A 17557-nucleotide genomic window follows, 5' to 3' on the forward strand; every position below is an offset into this window, starting at 1 on the left:
TCTCCTCAACCACCACCAGTGATTAAACCAATCTCCTCAACCACCACCACCAATTAAAATTGTTTTTCGTACTTTGTATGGTTTTCAGGAATCACTTGGTAATGTAGATGAAAATAAAGCACAAATCTGCCATAAATATGGCATTATAATGAGAATTTTATAGAATGTGAAATCTAATAAATTCTGTCTGCTTTCCTTGCCCGTGTTTCAGCGCGCTGTTATTACAGCGGGAGCTCTCTCTCGCTATAGCGCATAACTTAAAATTCACTGGCGCTTGCATCCTTTTGTGCAGACACAAGCTGTAATGTTACGTCTATGTTATGTATCTAAGTTAACTGATTATTATCATAGGATGTGTCATAGAATGGGCTTCAGTTTATTGTCAAAAAGTCACTCAGCTTCACCTCAGGCAGCTATTCCTTTTTAGATGCTTCTTTTTAATAACATTGCTGCATCATAATCATAATCTAACAGTGTTCTAATCATGTTATCATGTTTTCATAGACAGGTTTTCATGTCATATGTTTATTTTTAACATTCATTTTCATAACAGTCTTCAGATATTTTCATTATCTCCATTACGGCCATGCCCCACCCCCTGCACTCGCGCCGAAATAACCGAAATGAGAAATTGCCAAAAATGCCCATCCCTAAATCTGTTACACTCAAGATGTATGTATGTCATAATACAGAAGAAACCTTGTCATTACTTTAGTTTCATCACAACTTTAATTCTGAAGGGCAAATTATATAGGAACATAGTAACATAGTAACTGTACAGCACAAAATAAGCCTGTTGTGTAAATGTTGACTCTTCCTCGCAGTGCTGAGGTGGAGATGGAGGTCGATCACTTCTCAAACGGAGTGTCTGAATCCTCTTCAAATGGATTTCTGAATGGCAGCTCTACTCACGGGATAGACTTGGAGGAATGTGATGGAGATATGGGTGAGAACATCAATTGACCTCAGTCTTCTGATAGCTTCCTGTGTGTCTGCAATGAAATTTGTTGTGGGTCAAAGGGTTTTTCCTGTGTGATTTGTTTATCATATCTGATGTTGTGTGTGTGACTTTAGTCAATTATGTTATGCAAATGAATCTTGTGTACCATTTTAAAAGGATTAAATGTTCTGTACACAGAAGTGGATAGTGCTCAGTCCAAGAGGCAGTTGTGCGGAGGGAGCCAGGCAGCCATTGAGAGGATGATTCAGTTTGGCCGAGAGCTACAGAGCATGAGTGAACACTTGCGCCGTGAGAGGGGCAAAAACTCAGCAAATAAGAAGATGCTCAAGGTACTGCCTTTAATATATACACTTGTTCTGAAAGTTGGATTTAGGTGGAGTTTGTACTTATAATCACATATATGATATAAAATGGTCTTCAGGAAAACATAGTATAAAAAGTATTTTGGTTATGGTGGTAATGGCCAGTAAGCATGGAGATGTATGTATATATGTATACATGTTTTATCCTAAAACCTCTTACTGTCTCTGTTCTTGCAGGATGCATTCAGTTTGCTGGCATATTCAGATCCATGGATCAGCCCTGTGGGCTACCAGCTAGACTCCATCCGGAGAGAGCCTGTCTGCTCAACACTCAACAGTGCAATATTAGGTAGGTACCGCATTAGTTTTCATATATTAGAACATTTGTTCTCAATCTTTTCAGGCCAAGTACCACCTTTGATCAAATCATAACAACTTAGTCACCACAGTGATCCCGTTGTTGCTTTCAGAATTAAGAAAAGTGAGCAAAAAAGCCTAAGTGAGCAACATAATGCTGTATTTAGATTTTTTTTTAAAACAGATAAACAGATTTTCGGATAAATCATGGTGCTGCAGATCCCTCATCAGCCCTTTTGTAGGTCTATAGAAGGATCCTGTCACATGCACAGACTGTTTTAATATTTTGCAAATATTACAATGTAATTGCACATTAATATGCAAATTTTACAATCCATACACATTATTTATGAATAAATTGGTGTAATTTTTCTCTTCTCATCTCTCTTTTCTCATCTCTCCGTCAGTCTCCATATAATATTGATGACATGCTCAAAACTGCATCCAGTGTATTTGAGCCAAAAAAGGCTTCTTTTCCTGAAACTAAGCTAGATGCTTATTGTCAGGAACAACAGGATAATATATCAAATTTTTTTGTTGATCACTCATGTTTTTTGCTGGTCAATGCAGCTTCAGAACTGTCTACACTGTCCACACTATAATGTCATTTGTGTATTAGATTATATTTATTTGGCATTAACGCTAGCATTCAAAATAGTCGAAACAGTAATATTGTGAAAAATTATTATGATTTAAAATAACCATTTCATATTTGAATATATTTCAAAATGTAATTTATTCCTATGATGGCAAAGCTGAATTTACAGCATCATTACTCCAGTCTTCAGTATCACATGATCCTTCAGATATCATTCTAATATGCTGATTTGCTGCTCAAGAAACATTTCTTATTATTATCAATGTTGAAAACAGTTGTGGTGGTTAATACCTTTGTGGAAACACTGATACAATATTTTTCAGGATACTTTAAGGAATAGAAAGTTCAAAGGAACTGCGTGTATTTAAAATAGGATGGTTTTGTAACATTATGAAGTCTTAACTGTCCCTTTTAATCAATTTAATGTGTCTTTGGTAAACAAAAGCATAAATTTAGTGGTGAATGGTGGTGTGTATTGCTGTTTATTAGAGCTTACTCTTGAATCTAACAATTCAACATAGGCATTTAGCATTTAATGTTACTTTTTTCTCTCATGCAGAGACTCATAACCTGCCAAAGCAGCCTCCCTTGGCGCTCGCCGTCGGCCAGGCAGCTCAGTGTCTGTCCCTCATGGCTCGCACAGGCAGCGGATCCTGCGCCTTCGCATCAGTGGATGATTACCTGCACTAACCACTGGAAAATCGTCCCTTTAAATTACCACGTGAAAGAGGCCCACATCATCCCGGACCATCCCAGACTCCCCAAAAAAACTGGGGCCAGCTTTGAAACCACAGCCTGATGAACTGAGCCTCCACATGGCCAGACCCATCCTGGCTCTCTGACAAGACTGGATCCTCTTCACCTGGGCCTAAACTGGGCCTAAAGATACATTAGGAAGAGGGGTTCTTAAAAGTCAGATAAAATCCCTAATCATTATGGTTTTTATTTTATTTTTTCCTTTTGTCTTTTTTATTTTGGGGGAGGGGAGGAGGTGTTGGGTGGGGGGTGCAGCAGGCTAATTAATGTTATTATCAGTAAACTTGCATATAAGATATATTTGTTCTTGGTTGAAAGCTGGCAGAGTGAGAGAGACCGGAGAGCTATGGTCCCACAGCGGCAACACCCTGCTATTTTCAGGTCTCAGCTTGTGTACTTTACCATTTAAAAAAGGAAAAGGAAAAAAAATAAATAAATAAATATTGAAATTATTTTAACACGAGGAGTGGAACATTTAGTTATCTTACAGTAAAAAAAAATTAAAACCCAGAAAACCTAACACTGCTGGAGTCAACCTTAGTGGTGGTATTTAGAATAGAACGTTAGTGTGAGCTTGTATGAGTTATGCCCTTTTTTAAACAAGCGCACCCTCCCTCTGCCAACTGCACAGCAGGATTGATGCAATGTTCGGACACTTTGATTTGTAATTGTATTGATGTCTTTGGTCTTTTCATCCACCCGATCTCTTACTCCATCTTTTAAAAAGTCCATATTCAGGCGTTCTCTCATCATCGTTGCCTGCACTGTGTTTTTGTGCAGTTTGGATGTGCGACAGGAACATGGTGAAATTAAGGTAATATCCAGTGGCAAGAGGCAAGCCTGCTCCATTGTTTTTTCTCCTTTTGTTTACCAGTCAATCCCTCGGATCATCAGTACTTTTAAAACAAGGAGAATGGTACAGTATTGTCATCAACACTGTCTTATCATTTTCAGTAATAAAACGTTAATACCCAGTTGAACGAGATATACCCGTCTGTTTTGACACATTTCAGCGAGTGTTTTAATGTTGCACAAGTATTAAGTATGCGATTACACCACGAAGAGCATTAAAAAAGCCAAACCGAGTGTCGTCTTAGTTCACCCAAAAGTGAAAATTGTGTAAATTCTCATCTACTAAAACTTGTGATACTTTGGTTACTCTCTCATTACATAAACGAAGATATTTTTGTTGAAACCTGAGAGGTTTCCATCTCTCCACTTCCAGGTAACCAAAACAAACTGCAGTCTGTAACTTATTTTTTTTGGTTGAAAATTACCCAAAATCAATACTTGAGAAAGTACATGACCAGCCAGTGTTCAAAACTATCGCCTTTAGCCCGATTCACAACGGTTAGCTTATAATAATGTTTTCTAATTTGAGTGGTACGGGTAGGTTCGAGCATGCTGCTGCGTCATTACGTCACTTCTGTAAACATAAAGAAGTTGTCCTGGCTAGTAGGCTATCATGCGAGGATCCTGCAGGTGGCGGATCATTTATAGCCTTTTCTCACAGCAGCTAGAATAATTCATTTTATAATTTTGATGGCGGATTGTAATCCATAAAGGATTATGTGTTTATGAAACACATGTGAATCCAGTTTCAAATGTGCATCTGATTACAGATAGCCTGGGATTACACAAGATTTGTATTTTAAAGACAACCAGTTCGAAGGGAGCATAATTTGCTTTTTGGGTTAAAAGTAGGGCTGTCAATAAATAATTTTAATCTAATTAATCACATCCTTTTTCTGTGATTAATCGCGATTAATCGCACACTTTATGAAATTAAGCATAGACCATTTATCTTGTTTCAAATGTTTATTTTGTCATCATTTGCTATATCCAGCAAAGTAAACCAAAAGATTGAAGGGTGATTCTCAAAAATCTATATTTTCTGCAAGCTTTATTCAAGATAAATTTAGATGTCTTTCCAAAAAAGGACACCAAAGAACCAAATGATATACGGAGCCCTATAAGCACATATGAAAGAAGAAAAAAAATCAGAATTTTATAGTATGTGTACAGTGCAACAGCAAAGAGCTTTTTTACATTTTAGAGAAGCCAAGTTGCGATAACGAACAGGATCACATGGAGATGCCAAAAAAAAAAACTAAACCAACCGCCTGCTGACTGCATATATCTACTACAGTACATGGATCCATTCCGTATAACTAAACACAGCAACATACACATGACAAACCAAAACATTCGTGAATGTGTGTGGAAACAACGTGAATGTACGGAAATGTCTGTGCCTGTGCATAAATACAATGTGCGGATCAGTGCGCAAAGAGCACTCATACACGCATTATTATAACGGACTCACGCGTGCTTACTGTACTGTACGACTCCTGCACGCTACCGCAATCGTCTTTACCTTGATTGCAGTCTTCATAACCATATTTAATTTAGGCGTTTATTTACATCTAAATGATGATTAACACACATCATACATGTAGCAAATCACATATGGTAAACATGGAAGCTTGTTTGTCTGCACATTTGTGAATTAAAGCCTGAATTAAATATATCTCTTCTTTACAAGACTAAACTGCTTGATTCATATTAAATCGTTTTATGATGCCTTAATAATCTTTTTGGATCTTATAAGTTGTGGTTACCTATACTTTTAATGGAGGGACAGAAACCTCTCAGGTTTTATTTAAAATAACTTCATTTGTGTTTTGAAGATTAAGCAAAGACTTGTGGGTTGGGAACAACATGAGTAAATGACAGAATTTTTTATTTTTGGGTGAACTTTCCTTTTAGCTTCCTTGTAAAATGCTGTAACCATAACTTGGCCATCGTAGTCATTTAGTTTAATGAAGTTAATCTTATGTACAAAGTAACCGACACATGAATTGTTCATCTTTAGATCAGGTTTACATTTATTGACGTGTAGAGTAAATATGCACACTTAAATTTACACTCAGCTTCTGCCACTATTAAAAATGTTCCGATTTAAGTTTAATTTGTACACAAGATATAAGCTGTCATTTCTTTTTAAATTACTATCTTATTTGATAATAAGGTTTAATATTTTTTAACTATGAGGTTTAAAGAAAAATGCACGAAATAATTAAAAGCGTCTTTTTGAAAAATATGATCCACATGGTCAAAAACAGCAGGATGATGGAAGCCGCCTCCAGGTGTGACAGTTTTCATGTGTTGAACTCTCATAATTCAGCAGTTCTTTCTCCTGTTTTATCTCATAAAGGAATCAGTTTCTGTTGGCGTATAAACCGTTTGTTGGACCTTGCAATCCTGGCTTTTTGGGAAGCACCTATAAATGAATAAAGACAGCTCAAGCCTGTTGCTTTACAAAACACATCGAGGACACAATGTACTTGCTAAACATGAAAATCTCACCACTCACCCAATTTTTTATTCACAAACTCCACAGCTGCACCTTTGCTCGCACCCCGTTTCTTTTTGAGGGACAGAAGCTCTGCATCTGAAGATAAATATACACACAGGTATTTTGAATATTCAACTGGTCTACAAGATCTGGTAAAAAGAAAGATCTGAACAGCACAACGCATTAACTTACTGGTTGTTCTTTTGGTTCCTGGTCCATAAAGACGGGACTGAATGAAGTCCATGGCCTTTTGTTGCAATGATTTTGCAGCAAATTCATCCTTTATCCTCGTTACTCTGTAGCTGTCCGGTAAACTGAAATCAGACACATTTTCCATATGTACATGTGGAACCCTTTCAGTAAGATAAATGTAAACATAATATTATTATTACCTTTTTGAGATTCTCTTAGGCATGTTCCCTGTCTTCGTCTTATCTATAAAAGAGTTGTTTGTCATTCGATACTGACCAACAGGAAATAAAGTGTAAAGATATACAAGGTTAGGGTTTTTATTGTTACGTTTGTTGTTGTCTGATGGCTTTGTTGATACCTTTTTCTTGATACATTTGTTGTCTGATGGACCTGTCTGTCTAAAATGAAGGAATAACAATCTATTAAGTTTCCAAAATGATTTAAGGAATCAAATGGTTTCCATTTAGCTGGAGATCTTACTTTTGAGGTTCTTTATCAAATTCCTCTAAGAGCTCTTGAGGAAGACGTTTTCTCTTCTGAAAAACAACAGATATAACATTTCATGAGATTTTGACATGTTAAATACACAATTTACTGTGAATTACGTTTAGAGTGTATAAGCTTTTCTTGGCAATAATGTAGTAGACATCCTGAGGACAATACCTTTTGTTCTTGAAACAGCTGTTGTCTCTTTTTTCGCTTCTCCTTCAGTAGGATCTTTTCTCTGAAAACAGTGAAAAACAAAAAGGTTTACCCCGCATACACTCGTGTGCTCTGTCTGAAGCCAGCGGACTCACTCACAGACCTTTTGGCTGCTTCCAGTGCGTCTTTAACGCTCTTCAGAGCAGCACTTTTGGATGCATCAAAGGCGACCTCCTCTGGGAGTTCATCATCACTGGATTCAATCTGAGTCTCTGTCAATTCAGACATTTTGTCAGTCTCTTTAAACGGATTCAACCAGATTTTAGTACACACGTTGGACGGGACTCGCCATATTAAAACGACAACAATAGTAAACGCACATTAAAGACAGGCAGACTAAAGTCAAAAGTATTGGCAGCAATAGATGCCGCCATCTGGTGGTCTGGACGTCTCAGTAATATCGGCTCGTAAACAAACCAAACTGATGCAAATGGCGGAGCCATGTGCTATAACAGCACATACGCCTGATACTGACTATATAAAGATGTCTGTGTTGTCAGATTTGTAGGTAACTCATTCTTTCAGTGCACAAAGATAAGTTGTTATTGTTCTTAATTTTCTAGATTAAGAACAAAAATGTAAACACTAAATAACATATGCTGTTGTAGTTACCGCCATATAAACTATTATTTATACTGATTGTGTGGCATTATTATGGTAAAATCTTATGGTTCCTTACAACAAAAATGTAAATAATGCATTAAATATGCAAATAGTATACATTAATACTATACTTTAATAATGATACAGTACATTAATAATACATTTAAAATTATGATTATATTGATTAAAAATTCTCAGTATTATTATGGTGACATTTTTATGATTCAAAAACAATTAAATGTAAAACAAACAATACGTTTTAATATTTTAATTATTAATACATTATATAATATTATTATGAATACATGTTAGTAATAAAAAGCCATCTTAAAAAATGTTCAGCTAGTGAAAAATAAATACATAGGTTTGTCATGCGATTGGATATATCTGACCAATCAGTGTTTCCGACGTGTTTGTGACATGGGTGCTGGTGTATTTAGTTATTTTGGATCAGGCACCGGCGCAGACACTTTCTGGAAAATCCTTTTCTTCACTCACAGCTCTTGCATATTTATGTGAATATTTAAATCTCGTGTAATTATAGCTTTACACAGACAGACATGTCAGGCTTTGTTGTTTTTGCACTAGTACTCTCATTATCCGCGATGGTGCCTTGTCTGGGCTTTCCTCCGTCAGTATCGGCGGCGCCGCAGCCCTGTCTGGCGCCGTTACAGTGGGAGGGTCGCACCGTTGAGTATGATCACGGCACGGGACGAAACACACGGGCAGCGGTCTCCTATGATGCGCAGAATCAGCGAATTAGGGTCCTGGAGCAGAAGACAGACACACACCATGTAAGAAGTACGAATTCATCAAATGCTATGAAATAGATATTAATATGCGTTCTTATCACTTCAGCAATGTTTTTGTCTTGTTTTCTATCTAAAGCATTCTTAAATCGACACAAATGTAGTTGAGAAGAAAAACGACAATGCAGAAAGCCTTATTTTCTGAAAAATATATCAAAATTAACTATTATCATCATAATCATTTCAACAAGAATTATTTATAATTGTAATATTGGTCATTCAACAACACCACCAAATTTAGGTAATAATTTAGGTTAAAAATGTCTATATATATATACTTTACAAGAAAAATGACGTAAGATATATAAAGTCTCGTTTTCTCAAGATTAATTGACTTAAAAAAAACTGCCAATGGGATAAGAAAAAATATAAACTTTATTAAAAGAGGCAACACGTTTATTTTTCATACCCTGGCCCGCAGATATTTTGTCTTGTTTTTAAGCATAAAATCATTCAGATTTGATTCCGAAAAGTCAGTAATTATTTCTCAAGTAAGTAGCTAAGTATTTATTATTATTATTTATTATTATTAGTAGTAGTAGTAAATGTAAGTTTATTTTGGTCCGTGCAAAATATAATGACTGCTTGAACTGTTGTTTACCATTGTGTTATTGTCAAAATTAGAATTACCACACACAGCTACATCAATATAACATTTTTTTTAAATAAAGCAAAAATTTGCTTGTATTAAAAGTATTTGCATTGTGCAATTGTCTTTGAGGTTCTTTGAGTACATCTACTTGTTCAAGAGTGGAGTGCTTTTCCAAATTGAGGAAATTACTAAGCAGTGTGCAAAGATCGCTCTGACGGAGGCCTGGGACCACTCATGATATTCCCCTGAACTCCACATACGAGGACCAGTACTTCATTGGAGGACCTGGAGACATGATCGAAGTCCAAGAATGGTCTGATCGGAAACCAGCTCGCAAAAGTATGTTTATTATAAGTATGTTTATACCATGTTGTCCTGATTTGCATGGTCTGAACTTTGCACATTTTTTCTGTCTTTCACAGATGAAGCTTGGGTTGGTGTGTATACTCTGAAGGACTGCTATCCCGTGCAGGAGACATACACCAAAAACAGTAGCGTGACCACGTCCACTCGCTTCTTTGACCTTCAGGTGGGCATTAGTGACCCTGGGGTGTTCGACCCACCCAGCACTTTTGCCAATCAGCTCTGACTGAGAAGATGATGTCTGACTGTTGAATACCTCGCTCTGCTTTACATGCACAATATACATTAACCACAGTACAGTAGGCTTAAATAAGCAGCTTCTAAATAAATGATATTAGACTGTCAAAGAGCACATGAAATGAGTGCAGGCACTGTTAAATATAATCAGCTTTGAAATGAACAAAAATGTCAGTTTTAAGTTCAATAGTTCTTGTTGATTTACAGTGTGAACTGTGCCTCATATTATTGAAGCCTCATTTTTAATATGCCAAATTTGGGGCAAATTACAACTGTGTGTTGTTCTGATCTAGGATGGACTAATGTGGCACTTAATTTTTTGTTTGACAGTTAATAATCTTTTTGTCTACTTATTGTTTTATTTAGCCTTTAAGATGATTTACAGTGTGGATGCTTACAGTTTATTTTCAAATGTTGTTAAAGAAACTTCTGGAATTTTGATTTCAATAAAATTGTTTACCTCACTACTACCATTGTTGAGCAAATTAATTTAACAATATATACCTTTTATAAGACAATGTTTTGCATAGACAGAGATGAAAGCATGGGTTTTCTGCTCAAGTCTGTAGAGGTGTGAAATAAAGATCTGGCTATCTATCTCAATAATTAACATTATAAAAGGACATGAGCTAACGTAATGTTATCAAATAATGTATGATAGCATCTTGATTAACTTACGAGAATACAGTGACTCAAAAACTAAAACCGTCTATATTTGCATTAAAGACATTTAACATCACATCTAGCATTTCGCAAAAAGAATAATGAAATTATCATTAGATACTGTAGGCTATATTGTTCAAAATGAAGACAAAAATTATTTGGACACTCATTTGTCCACAATTAATGTGATGAACTACAATGACCTTCCAGTTGATTAAAAGTCAAAAGTTCATTCTGAGAGAAGCTCTAGCATTATTTGTTTGTAGATGCTACTTGGTTCTTATTGTCTTTCTAATTCAATGAATTCAAATATTTAAATTTTTGACTTTTAGTGCAACTGTATGAAAATAGTATAACTATTTTATATATATATATATATATATATATATATATATACATACATCATTCTAATAGGTCTGTTACTGTTATTGTGTATTATATATTTAGTGGATGGTGTCTGACTCAGTTCCTAATTGTACTACATATCCCAGAATTCCCTTTCCAAAACAACATACGCTATTTCCTGTATGACTGAAACGAAAGTCATCAGATGGTGCGGAATTTTTAGCGACACAGGTAGATCCTCACTGCTTTATCGGTTGACTGTAATACAAGGCGTACTTTTATAGGATTGCACAGCAAGGTAAGCGACATGATCGATAGCTCACATCTGTTTTGATAAACCGATGCTAATATGACAAGAAATTAACCTTTGATGTTCTGTAAGTTGACTCGATGTAACCGGATAGATTGTTTTAAAGAGAGATTGTGAGTGTATGTTTATTTCGCTTGTTACCGTTTTAGTTTGCATGACAGACATTTGTGATGTGTAATTATGACACCGTGTTTCAAATTTTGAGAAACTCGCGCTGCTTTTCCTGTTATACTGCTGTATTATCATGCTAGCCCAAAGCATGCAAATTGCTTTGGCAGAACTCTGAAATAACCACGTCAGAACATAAACACAAACTAACATAATTAGTGTGAGTTATGTGCGTTGTATACTTCAGTTTTCCTTATTATAAAAGGAACTAGGCCCATTTTGTATCAACATATCAGCTGGAGCCAGCAATGAAGTCAAATTTCCCATACAAGTTACTAATTATATTGTCAGTAAGGGTAATCCAAAGTTATATAAAGTACAGCATGAAGTTAGTTCACTTCCCATGTATATGTCTTTTTAGGGGAAGCAAATGTCCTTTCTAGTGTAGTTAGGTCACTCTTACAGAGTGATATGCAAACAATGCAGTCCACAAGGCATGAGAATTCCTGTGCTCTGGTTTTTGGTAAATGACATCAGTAAGAGGAACTTGTCCCAATTACCAACAGACAGTTACTGTTCTCTTAAACTTTCGCCTGTTTTTTTTTTAATGATTTTTGGAGTACTTCCTCATGATTTTCCTGATAACACTCACTGGACTACATTTTCATGCCTAGTTACTATTCACTTACCACAGCAGTCCTTGCAATTGTGATCAATATTGAATTGTAACAAGCTTTGTTGATTTTAACAGGATTAGTCCTGGCTTAGTTTTGGCTGATAGCTTTGTACTTCTCAAGTGTCATGATGTAGAACAAGTTGGAACATTGTGGTCTTTTCATCATAATTTTACATTATCCTGCTTACTACACAGTTACTTAACGAATAATTAATATATGGACACAAAATATTAATTTGAGTTAAAAATATTATTCAAAGTGTGACTGAACATCAGGGTTTCCTGAACCAAGTGGTTATTTAGTTTTACATTGTTGTCATGGGGAGCATGTTCTTATTCTACATATTTTACAGCTGAATGCCTCGTTTGACCAATCAGAATCGAGTATCCCAAAGAGTGTAATGGAGGGCAACAGTGCCCACCTACTTTTTCAGCAGCCTTGTTTCTGAAGAATCCGTGTATCATTCGATCATTCGTTTTTTGATTTAATATAATTTTTTGGAAAAAAAAAAAAAAACGAAAAAGGAGCCGTTTTCTCATTTTTCTACTTTCAATATTAAATAAAAAAACGAATGATCGAATGATACACGGATTCATTCTGAAGTATTTTCCAATTCATTTTTCCAAATAGGTCTCTGTTAAAGCATTATAAGCCATGAACCAAACCAACCAACTATGAGAAGTACAACATTACAAACTTTGATGCAAAAAGTAGACAAACAACAAGATTGTCTACTTAACAGCTTTATTGAAGATAAGAACTACAATCCCATGAAGCATTGCAAATGACAATGAAATTAAAACAACAGATGAATATAAAAAATATTGATTTAAAGATGTTAATTGTGTATATAAAACAACATTTAACAATTATTTCCAAATAAAGTGTTCTGTTTTGGTGCAATTTGCTTGTTTTGGTTCTCTGATTGGTGGAGATTTCTTGGAGAATCATGGGTAATGTAGTTTTTCACAAGGAATTCTGCTTTTAAACAAGCTTATTTAAAAATAAGTTGAAATAATGCAGACTGGTGGTTTCAACAAAAGCATATACCTTCAGTCAACAATACTGTAACTCTGTATGTGTGCCTTTAAAAAGTTATTAACATTAACATTATTGTTAAAAATCAATTCCACTTTGGATAAAATGAATGTGACTTTTATATCTGGAACCCATGTTGCACTCTATAATTGGTGTTAATATTTCATCACTTCTTTCTTTGTGTGTGTGGGTGTGTGTTTTATAAATATATCCACTTAGTTACTATACAGGATGTTTAGTGGGTTTGTTGATTTAAAGATGTCACATAGTCATGATCAAATGACAGTAATAACTATAAACCTTTGAACGCTGTGTAAAATGCCTCCACTTTGTGTGTAATTTCAGAACTAGGCATGACCACAGAGTCTGACTCTCCAGAAGAGGGAGTGTGAATGGAGTGACATGAGTGGACGAGTCATGGACAGCCAATGCAGCAGCAGTGTGGGTTCACGGACCACTATAGGGGGTGTGGGCAACATTAACTCAACACCCATTTCTGCCCGTATCGAGTCTTATGAAGGAGGAGAGAAGAAGTGCATCTCTGATGTCCGAAGAACCTTTTGCTTGTTTGTGACCTTTGACCTTTTGTTTGTCACCTTGCTGTGGATCATTGAGCTCAATGTATGTTATAGTAATACATTTCCACTAGATATTATTAATAATGTGAAGTTCTTAGCATCTTTTAAATATATCTGAAAAAACACCAGTGTAATACTGATTTAGTTGCACTGCATTTTGTCTGATACATACATAAGGTTTTAATTTCTTGTTTATCTTTATCCAGGTCAATGGAGGTATACAAGAGCAGCTGAAAAAAGAGGTGTTGGCGTATGATTACCACAAATCTTTTTTTGACATATTTGTAAGTACTGGCATATACAATACCCTCTATTTCTGAAATACTAGCTTATTATTTGAGAAGTGTTTTAAAGTAAATATTTTAGGTCAGTTGGGTTTAGCTGACAAAAAAGTTTGGGAACCCCTAACTTATTGCAATGCAAATACATGTGTGCACAAGTAAACAGGACCTGCTCTTTAAGATGCATTACATTTTGATGCTTTAGCAGGGAAATCACCAGCATTTAAAGGTGTGAATTCTGATGAAACTGGTTGTGGTAAAATTTTAGGGCCAGTCCATCCCACAGTTCCTTTTTCAAAGATGACTCTTATCACTTAACATGTGACCTCACTTATGCTCTTTCAAACCACATAGTTTCTGTCCAGGAAAACAGAGGCCTGGTTTCACAGACAAGGCTTAGATTAAGCCAGGATTAGGCCTGTGTTTAATTTGGTGCATTTAAGTCGTTTTTTTTTTTTTAATGTGCCTTAGAAAAAACATTACTGGTGTGCATCTTGATACAAATCAATGGCACTGACATATTTTAAAGGGATAGTTCACCCAAAAATTTTAATTATGTCATTAATTGCTCACCCTCATGTCGTTTTAAACTCGTGAGACCTTTGTTCGTCTTCAGAACACAAATTAAGATATTTTTGATGAAATCCGAAAGCTTTCTGACCCTGCATAGACCGCAACACAACTTCAACAATTCTGTCCAAGGCCCAGAAAGATAGTAAGAACATCGTTAAAATAGTCAATGTGAGATCAGTGGTTTAACTGTAATTTTATGAAGCTACGAGAATACTTTTTGTGCGCAAAGAAAACAAAACAACTTTATTCAACAATTTAACAAAGAAGGAAAACCTTACAGGTTTGCATCGATATGAGGGTGAGGACAGGATGATCTAATTGAACTATTTAACCCTTTTATCTAGGGGTCGCATGCTTATAAAGTGGTTTGTTTCCTTGATATACACATCCAGTTGTTCTGAAATGAGTGTTTAAAACTTTATTTTGAATTGTTTAAATGTGAGAGTTCCTGCCTTATTGTGATGCTGGATTTTTCAAAAAAGAAAAAAAAAACAATGTTGTTCTTGTTACTTTCTTTTTTTTCAGGACAAATTTGTATTTGGGAAATAAGCCTGTAGACTATGCCCTGTAAGCTTTTGTGTGGCCTAGTTTTATGTTAATTCACAGTGATGCCATTTTTAAAATGCTACCTCACCGCATTCTTTAAACTTAAGAAATAAAGTTTAAATGTAACAAATCATTTATGAAATGTTGATAAACCAGTCCTGAAAGGTTGATACATGTTAGTGTTGAACATGTAAGTGTGCTATATACACTACCATACAAAGGTTTGCAGTCTTTAATAGTCACCAAGGCTGCAAAAATACAGTAATATTGTAAAATATTATTACAATTTAAAATGTTTTCTGTTTTTATATATTTTTAAAATGTAATTTATTCCTGTGATGGCAAAGCTGAATTTTTAGCAGCCATTACTCAAGTCTTAAATGTCACATGATCCTTCCTTTAGTGGTCATGAAACATTTCTTATTATCAGTGTTGAAAACAGCTGTTTAATAGTTTTGTGGAAACTGTGATATTTTTTTCATGTATTCTTTGATGAATAGAAAGTTCAAAAGAACAGCATCTATATTAAATGGAAACCTTTTGTAACATTATAAATGTCTTTACCGTCACTTTTGATAAGTTTAATGTATAAACTGTGTATGCTGTATATATAGAAGCAAAATATAATGGTATTGTATGAATGTTTCCCTCCTCAGCTCTTGGCTGTGTTCCGCTTTGCAGCCTTGATTCTGGCGTATGCCGTGTGTAAGCTGCGCCATTGGTGGGCCATTGCGGTAAGCGGCTTTCTATTTAATATTCCTCCATCCTCCACCAGAGGGCACTGTTGCTTTATGCATTAATAACTTACTGTATTTTTCCTCGTTTAATACTTAACATGAGTTGCTTGCTCAAAACAATTCGACTGAGCTTCGCTTAAACGTATATTTATATGGTTTTATAAGATGTATAGATTAATGCAATGATCATCATATTTCCAAATTTCTTTATTACAGATAACTACAGCAATCACCACTGGTTTCTTAATAGTGAAAGTAGTTTTATCAAAGGTATGAGATGTTTTTCATTCAAATTTTTTTATTGGAGTTTTATACACTTAATACATTGACCAAAAATGTCCTTCTGTTGTCCAGCTTCTGTCACAGGGAGCGTTTGGGTATTTGTTACCCATTGTCTCCTTCATTCTGGCATGGATAGAGACGTGGCTGCTGGACTTCAAAGTCCTGCCCCAGGAGGCCGGCGATGAAATCAGTGAGAATCTAATATCTAATCACAGTGAGACGAGCAAACAGTAATCATAACTATGATCAGTAAAGGCTAATGGACATAGTTATAACTTATGGTGATCGTGATTTGCTCGTACAGTATGTAGCTAACATGTGTGTCCTGTGTGGTAGGGTATCTTTCAGTGCAGAATGCGCTAGATCGAGAGCCTCTTTTACACCCAGGACCCATTACAGACGGCCAGTTCTACTCTCCTCCTGAGTCCATGGCAGGTAATAACTTACTAACTGTTCAGTACTAGCTGGACAAGCGTGGAGATAGTTCTCAGGGCCACATGGAAATCTACAGTCATGTGTTTTACAAGTTGTAATAACTTGTTTTTCTGGTTCTGTCACTTGATAGCTTAAAAGATCAGTGACATCAGCTTTGCAACACTTTGTGGATGTTTATGGATTGTTTATTTTTTTTAGTTTGTTCCATTTTTTGTAGTCATAGTTTATTTGTCACGTGTCACGGTTACATACGAGAGATATAGTACAAACTCGCTACGTTTATATAACATTAACAGACACGTATTTTCCTGGAAATGCCACTGTCAGAGCTCAGGTGCACTGCGGTGAGCGGTAGAGATATTCAAGGAAAATGGTATTTAGAGGTGTTGCAGCTGTATTAAAGTGCCTTGAGAAAATATACCATTTCCTATTGATAAATTGTATATTTTGCTCCACTATGATTTTATATGTATCACATACTAAAATTGGTTATTTGGATGGTAAATATCATATATTAAGCTGGGTGTCCACCTTAGAGGTAATCACCACATTTATAATAAAACCATCATATTTAAAAAAAAAAAAATGATATTAATCATATCATATAATAAAATATCATATTTATTGTTACTACTGTAAAGCTACATTAAATAATTATGGGATTCCCTTCAGTGCTTTTGGAATCTTTGTTTTTTTAAAATAGTTTTGATTCTTGCATTGTGACAATGAACATTTTAATAACAGTATATTTATGGAACAAAAACAAATTATTTTATTCATCACAATAAATAGAAAATAGTACAAACTTTGCTATGATTGTTTTGAACAACTATTAACTTTGATAATATTCAAAACGATTCTAAACATATTACTTTAGCTAAAGTATTTGTATAAAATAAATACTTTGTGCCTTTTGCCTAATGCTGGTGATTTTTTTTTTTTTTCCTGTGGCCCACCTTGCCTCATATATTTCTAAGATGTTTAACTTTTATAATTTATGTTCACACAAAATCTGTTGCTCCATCAATGTTCAATAAAAAACATTAAAAACAAAAAAATTTATGCAATCACTATGGGAGTAGTGAAAAGCACAAAGGTTTGCCTTTAGCCCCTTAATATATATATATATATATATATATATATATATACACATA

At 35.1% G+C, this 17557-nt stretch overlaps 3 protein-coding genes and 1 pseudogene across 4 annotated transcripts in view; 3 read left to right on the forward strand and 1 right to left on the reverse strand.

Annotated features, from left to right (window-relative positions):
• LOC107686062 (ran-binding protein 9-like) overlaps window positions 1-3222 on the forward strand; it is a 17442-nt gene extending 14220 nt beyond the window's left edge. The window contains exons 11-14 of the mRNA XM_016482901.1: window positions 825-946; window positions 1139-1290; window positions 1501-1612; window positions 2778-3222. Of these exons, the coding sequence (XP_016338387.1) occupies window positions 825-946; window positions 1139-1290; window positions 1501-1612; window positions 2778-2908 (517 nt within the window). The 3' untranslated portion in view covers window positions 2909-3222. The remainder of the gene's footprint in view (window positions 1-824; window positions 947-1138; window positions 1291-1500; window positions 1613-2777) is intronic.
• Window positions 3223-5838: 2616 nt separating this feature from the next.
• On the reverse strand, window positions 5839-7510 carry LOC107686093 (nucleolar protein 7-like). Its single transcript, XM_016482931.1, has 8 exons — window positions 7330-7510; window positions 7188-7248; window positions 7005-7060; window positions 6883-6922; window positions 6725-6795; window positions 6525-6646; window positions 6351-6428; window positions 5839-6257 (listed from the first exon to the last, which is right to left on the reverse strand). Exons 1-8 carry the CDS (start codon window positions 7452-7454, stop codon window positions 6184-6186), a joined length of 627 nt encoding a protein of 208 aa, XP_016338417.1. The 5' UTR covers window positions 7455-7510; the 3' UTR covers window positions 5839-6183.
• A 924-nt stretch (window positions 7511-8434) lies between these two features.
• On the forward strand, window positions 8435-10145 carry LOC107686073 (mammalian ependymin-related protein 1-like; annotated as a pseudogene).
• Window positions 10146-11018: 873 nt separating this feature from the next.
• Window positions 11019-16456, forward strand: LOC107686094 (MLN64 N-terminal domain homolog). 2 transcript variants are annotated; one of them, XM_016482933.1, is made up of 7 exons: window positions 11019-11069; window positions 13317-13592; window positions 13756-13833; window positions 15606-15683; window positions 15903-15956; window positions 16041-16158; window positions 16305-16456. In XM_016482933.1, exons 2-7 carry the CDS (start codon window positions 13374-13376, stop codon window positions 16430-16432), a joined length of 675 nt encoding a protein of 224 aa, XP_016338419.1. In that variant the 5' UTR covers window positions 11019-11069; window positions 13317-13373; the 3' UTR covers window positions 16433-16456. The 2 variants fall into 2 exon arrangements, with proteins under 2 accessions (XP_016338419.1, XP_016338418.1); XM_016482932.1 differs by having other exon boundaries at window positions 11025-11136.
• Window positions 16457-17557: the final 1101 nt, after the last annotated feature.

Source organism: Sinocyclocheilus anshuiensis, unplaced genomic scaffold, assembly GCF_001515605.1.
Source record: "Sinocyclocheilus anshuiensis isolate Anshui unplaced genomic scaffold, SAMN03320099.WGS_v1.1 scaffold930, whole genome shotgun sequence".
NCBI classification, from domain to species: Eukaryota; Metazoa; Chordata; class Actinopteri; order Cypriniformes; family Cyprinidae; genus Sinocyclocheilus; species Sinocyclocheilus anshuiensis.

Coding starts and splice junctions, on each gene's coding strand:
- LOC107686093 (XM_016482931.1), bottom strand. CDS start 7,454: ATGTCTGAATTGACAGAGACTCAGATTGAATCCAGTGATGATGAACTC. Junction 7,249..7,329: donor GCACTGGAAGCAGCCAAAAG/GTCTGTGAGTGA, acceptor CACTGTTTTCAG/AGAAAAGATCCTACTGAAGG. Junction 6,258..6,350: donor GTTTGTGAATAAAAAATTGG/GTGAGTGGTGAG, acceptor ATTCATTTATAG/GTGCTTCCCAAAAAGCCAGG.
- LOC107686094 (XM_016482933.1), top strand. CDS start 13,374: ATGAGTGGACGAGTCATGGACAGCCAATGCAGCAGCAGTGTGGGTTCA. Junction 13,593..13,755: donor TGTGGATCATTGAGCTCAAT/GTATGTTATAGT, acceptor ATCTTTATCCAG/GTCAATGGAGGTATACAAGA. Junction 16,159..16,304: donor GGAGGCCGGCGATGAAATCA/GTGAGAATCTAA, acceptor CCTGTGTGGTAG/GGTATCTTTCAGTGCAGAAT.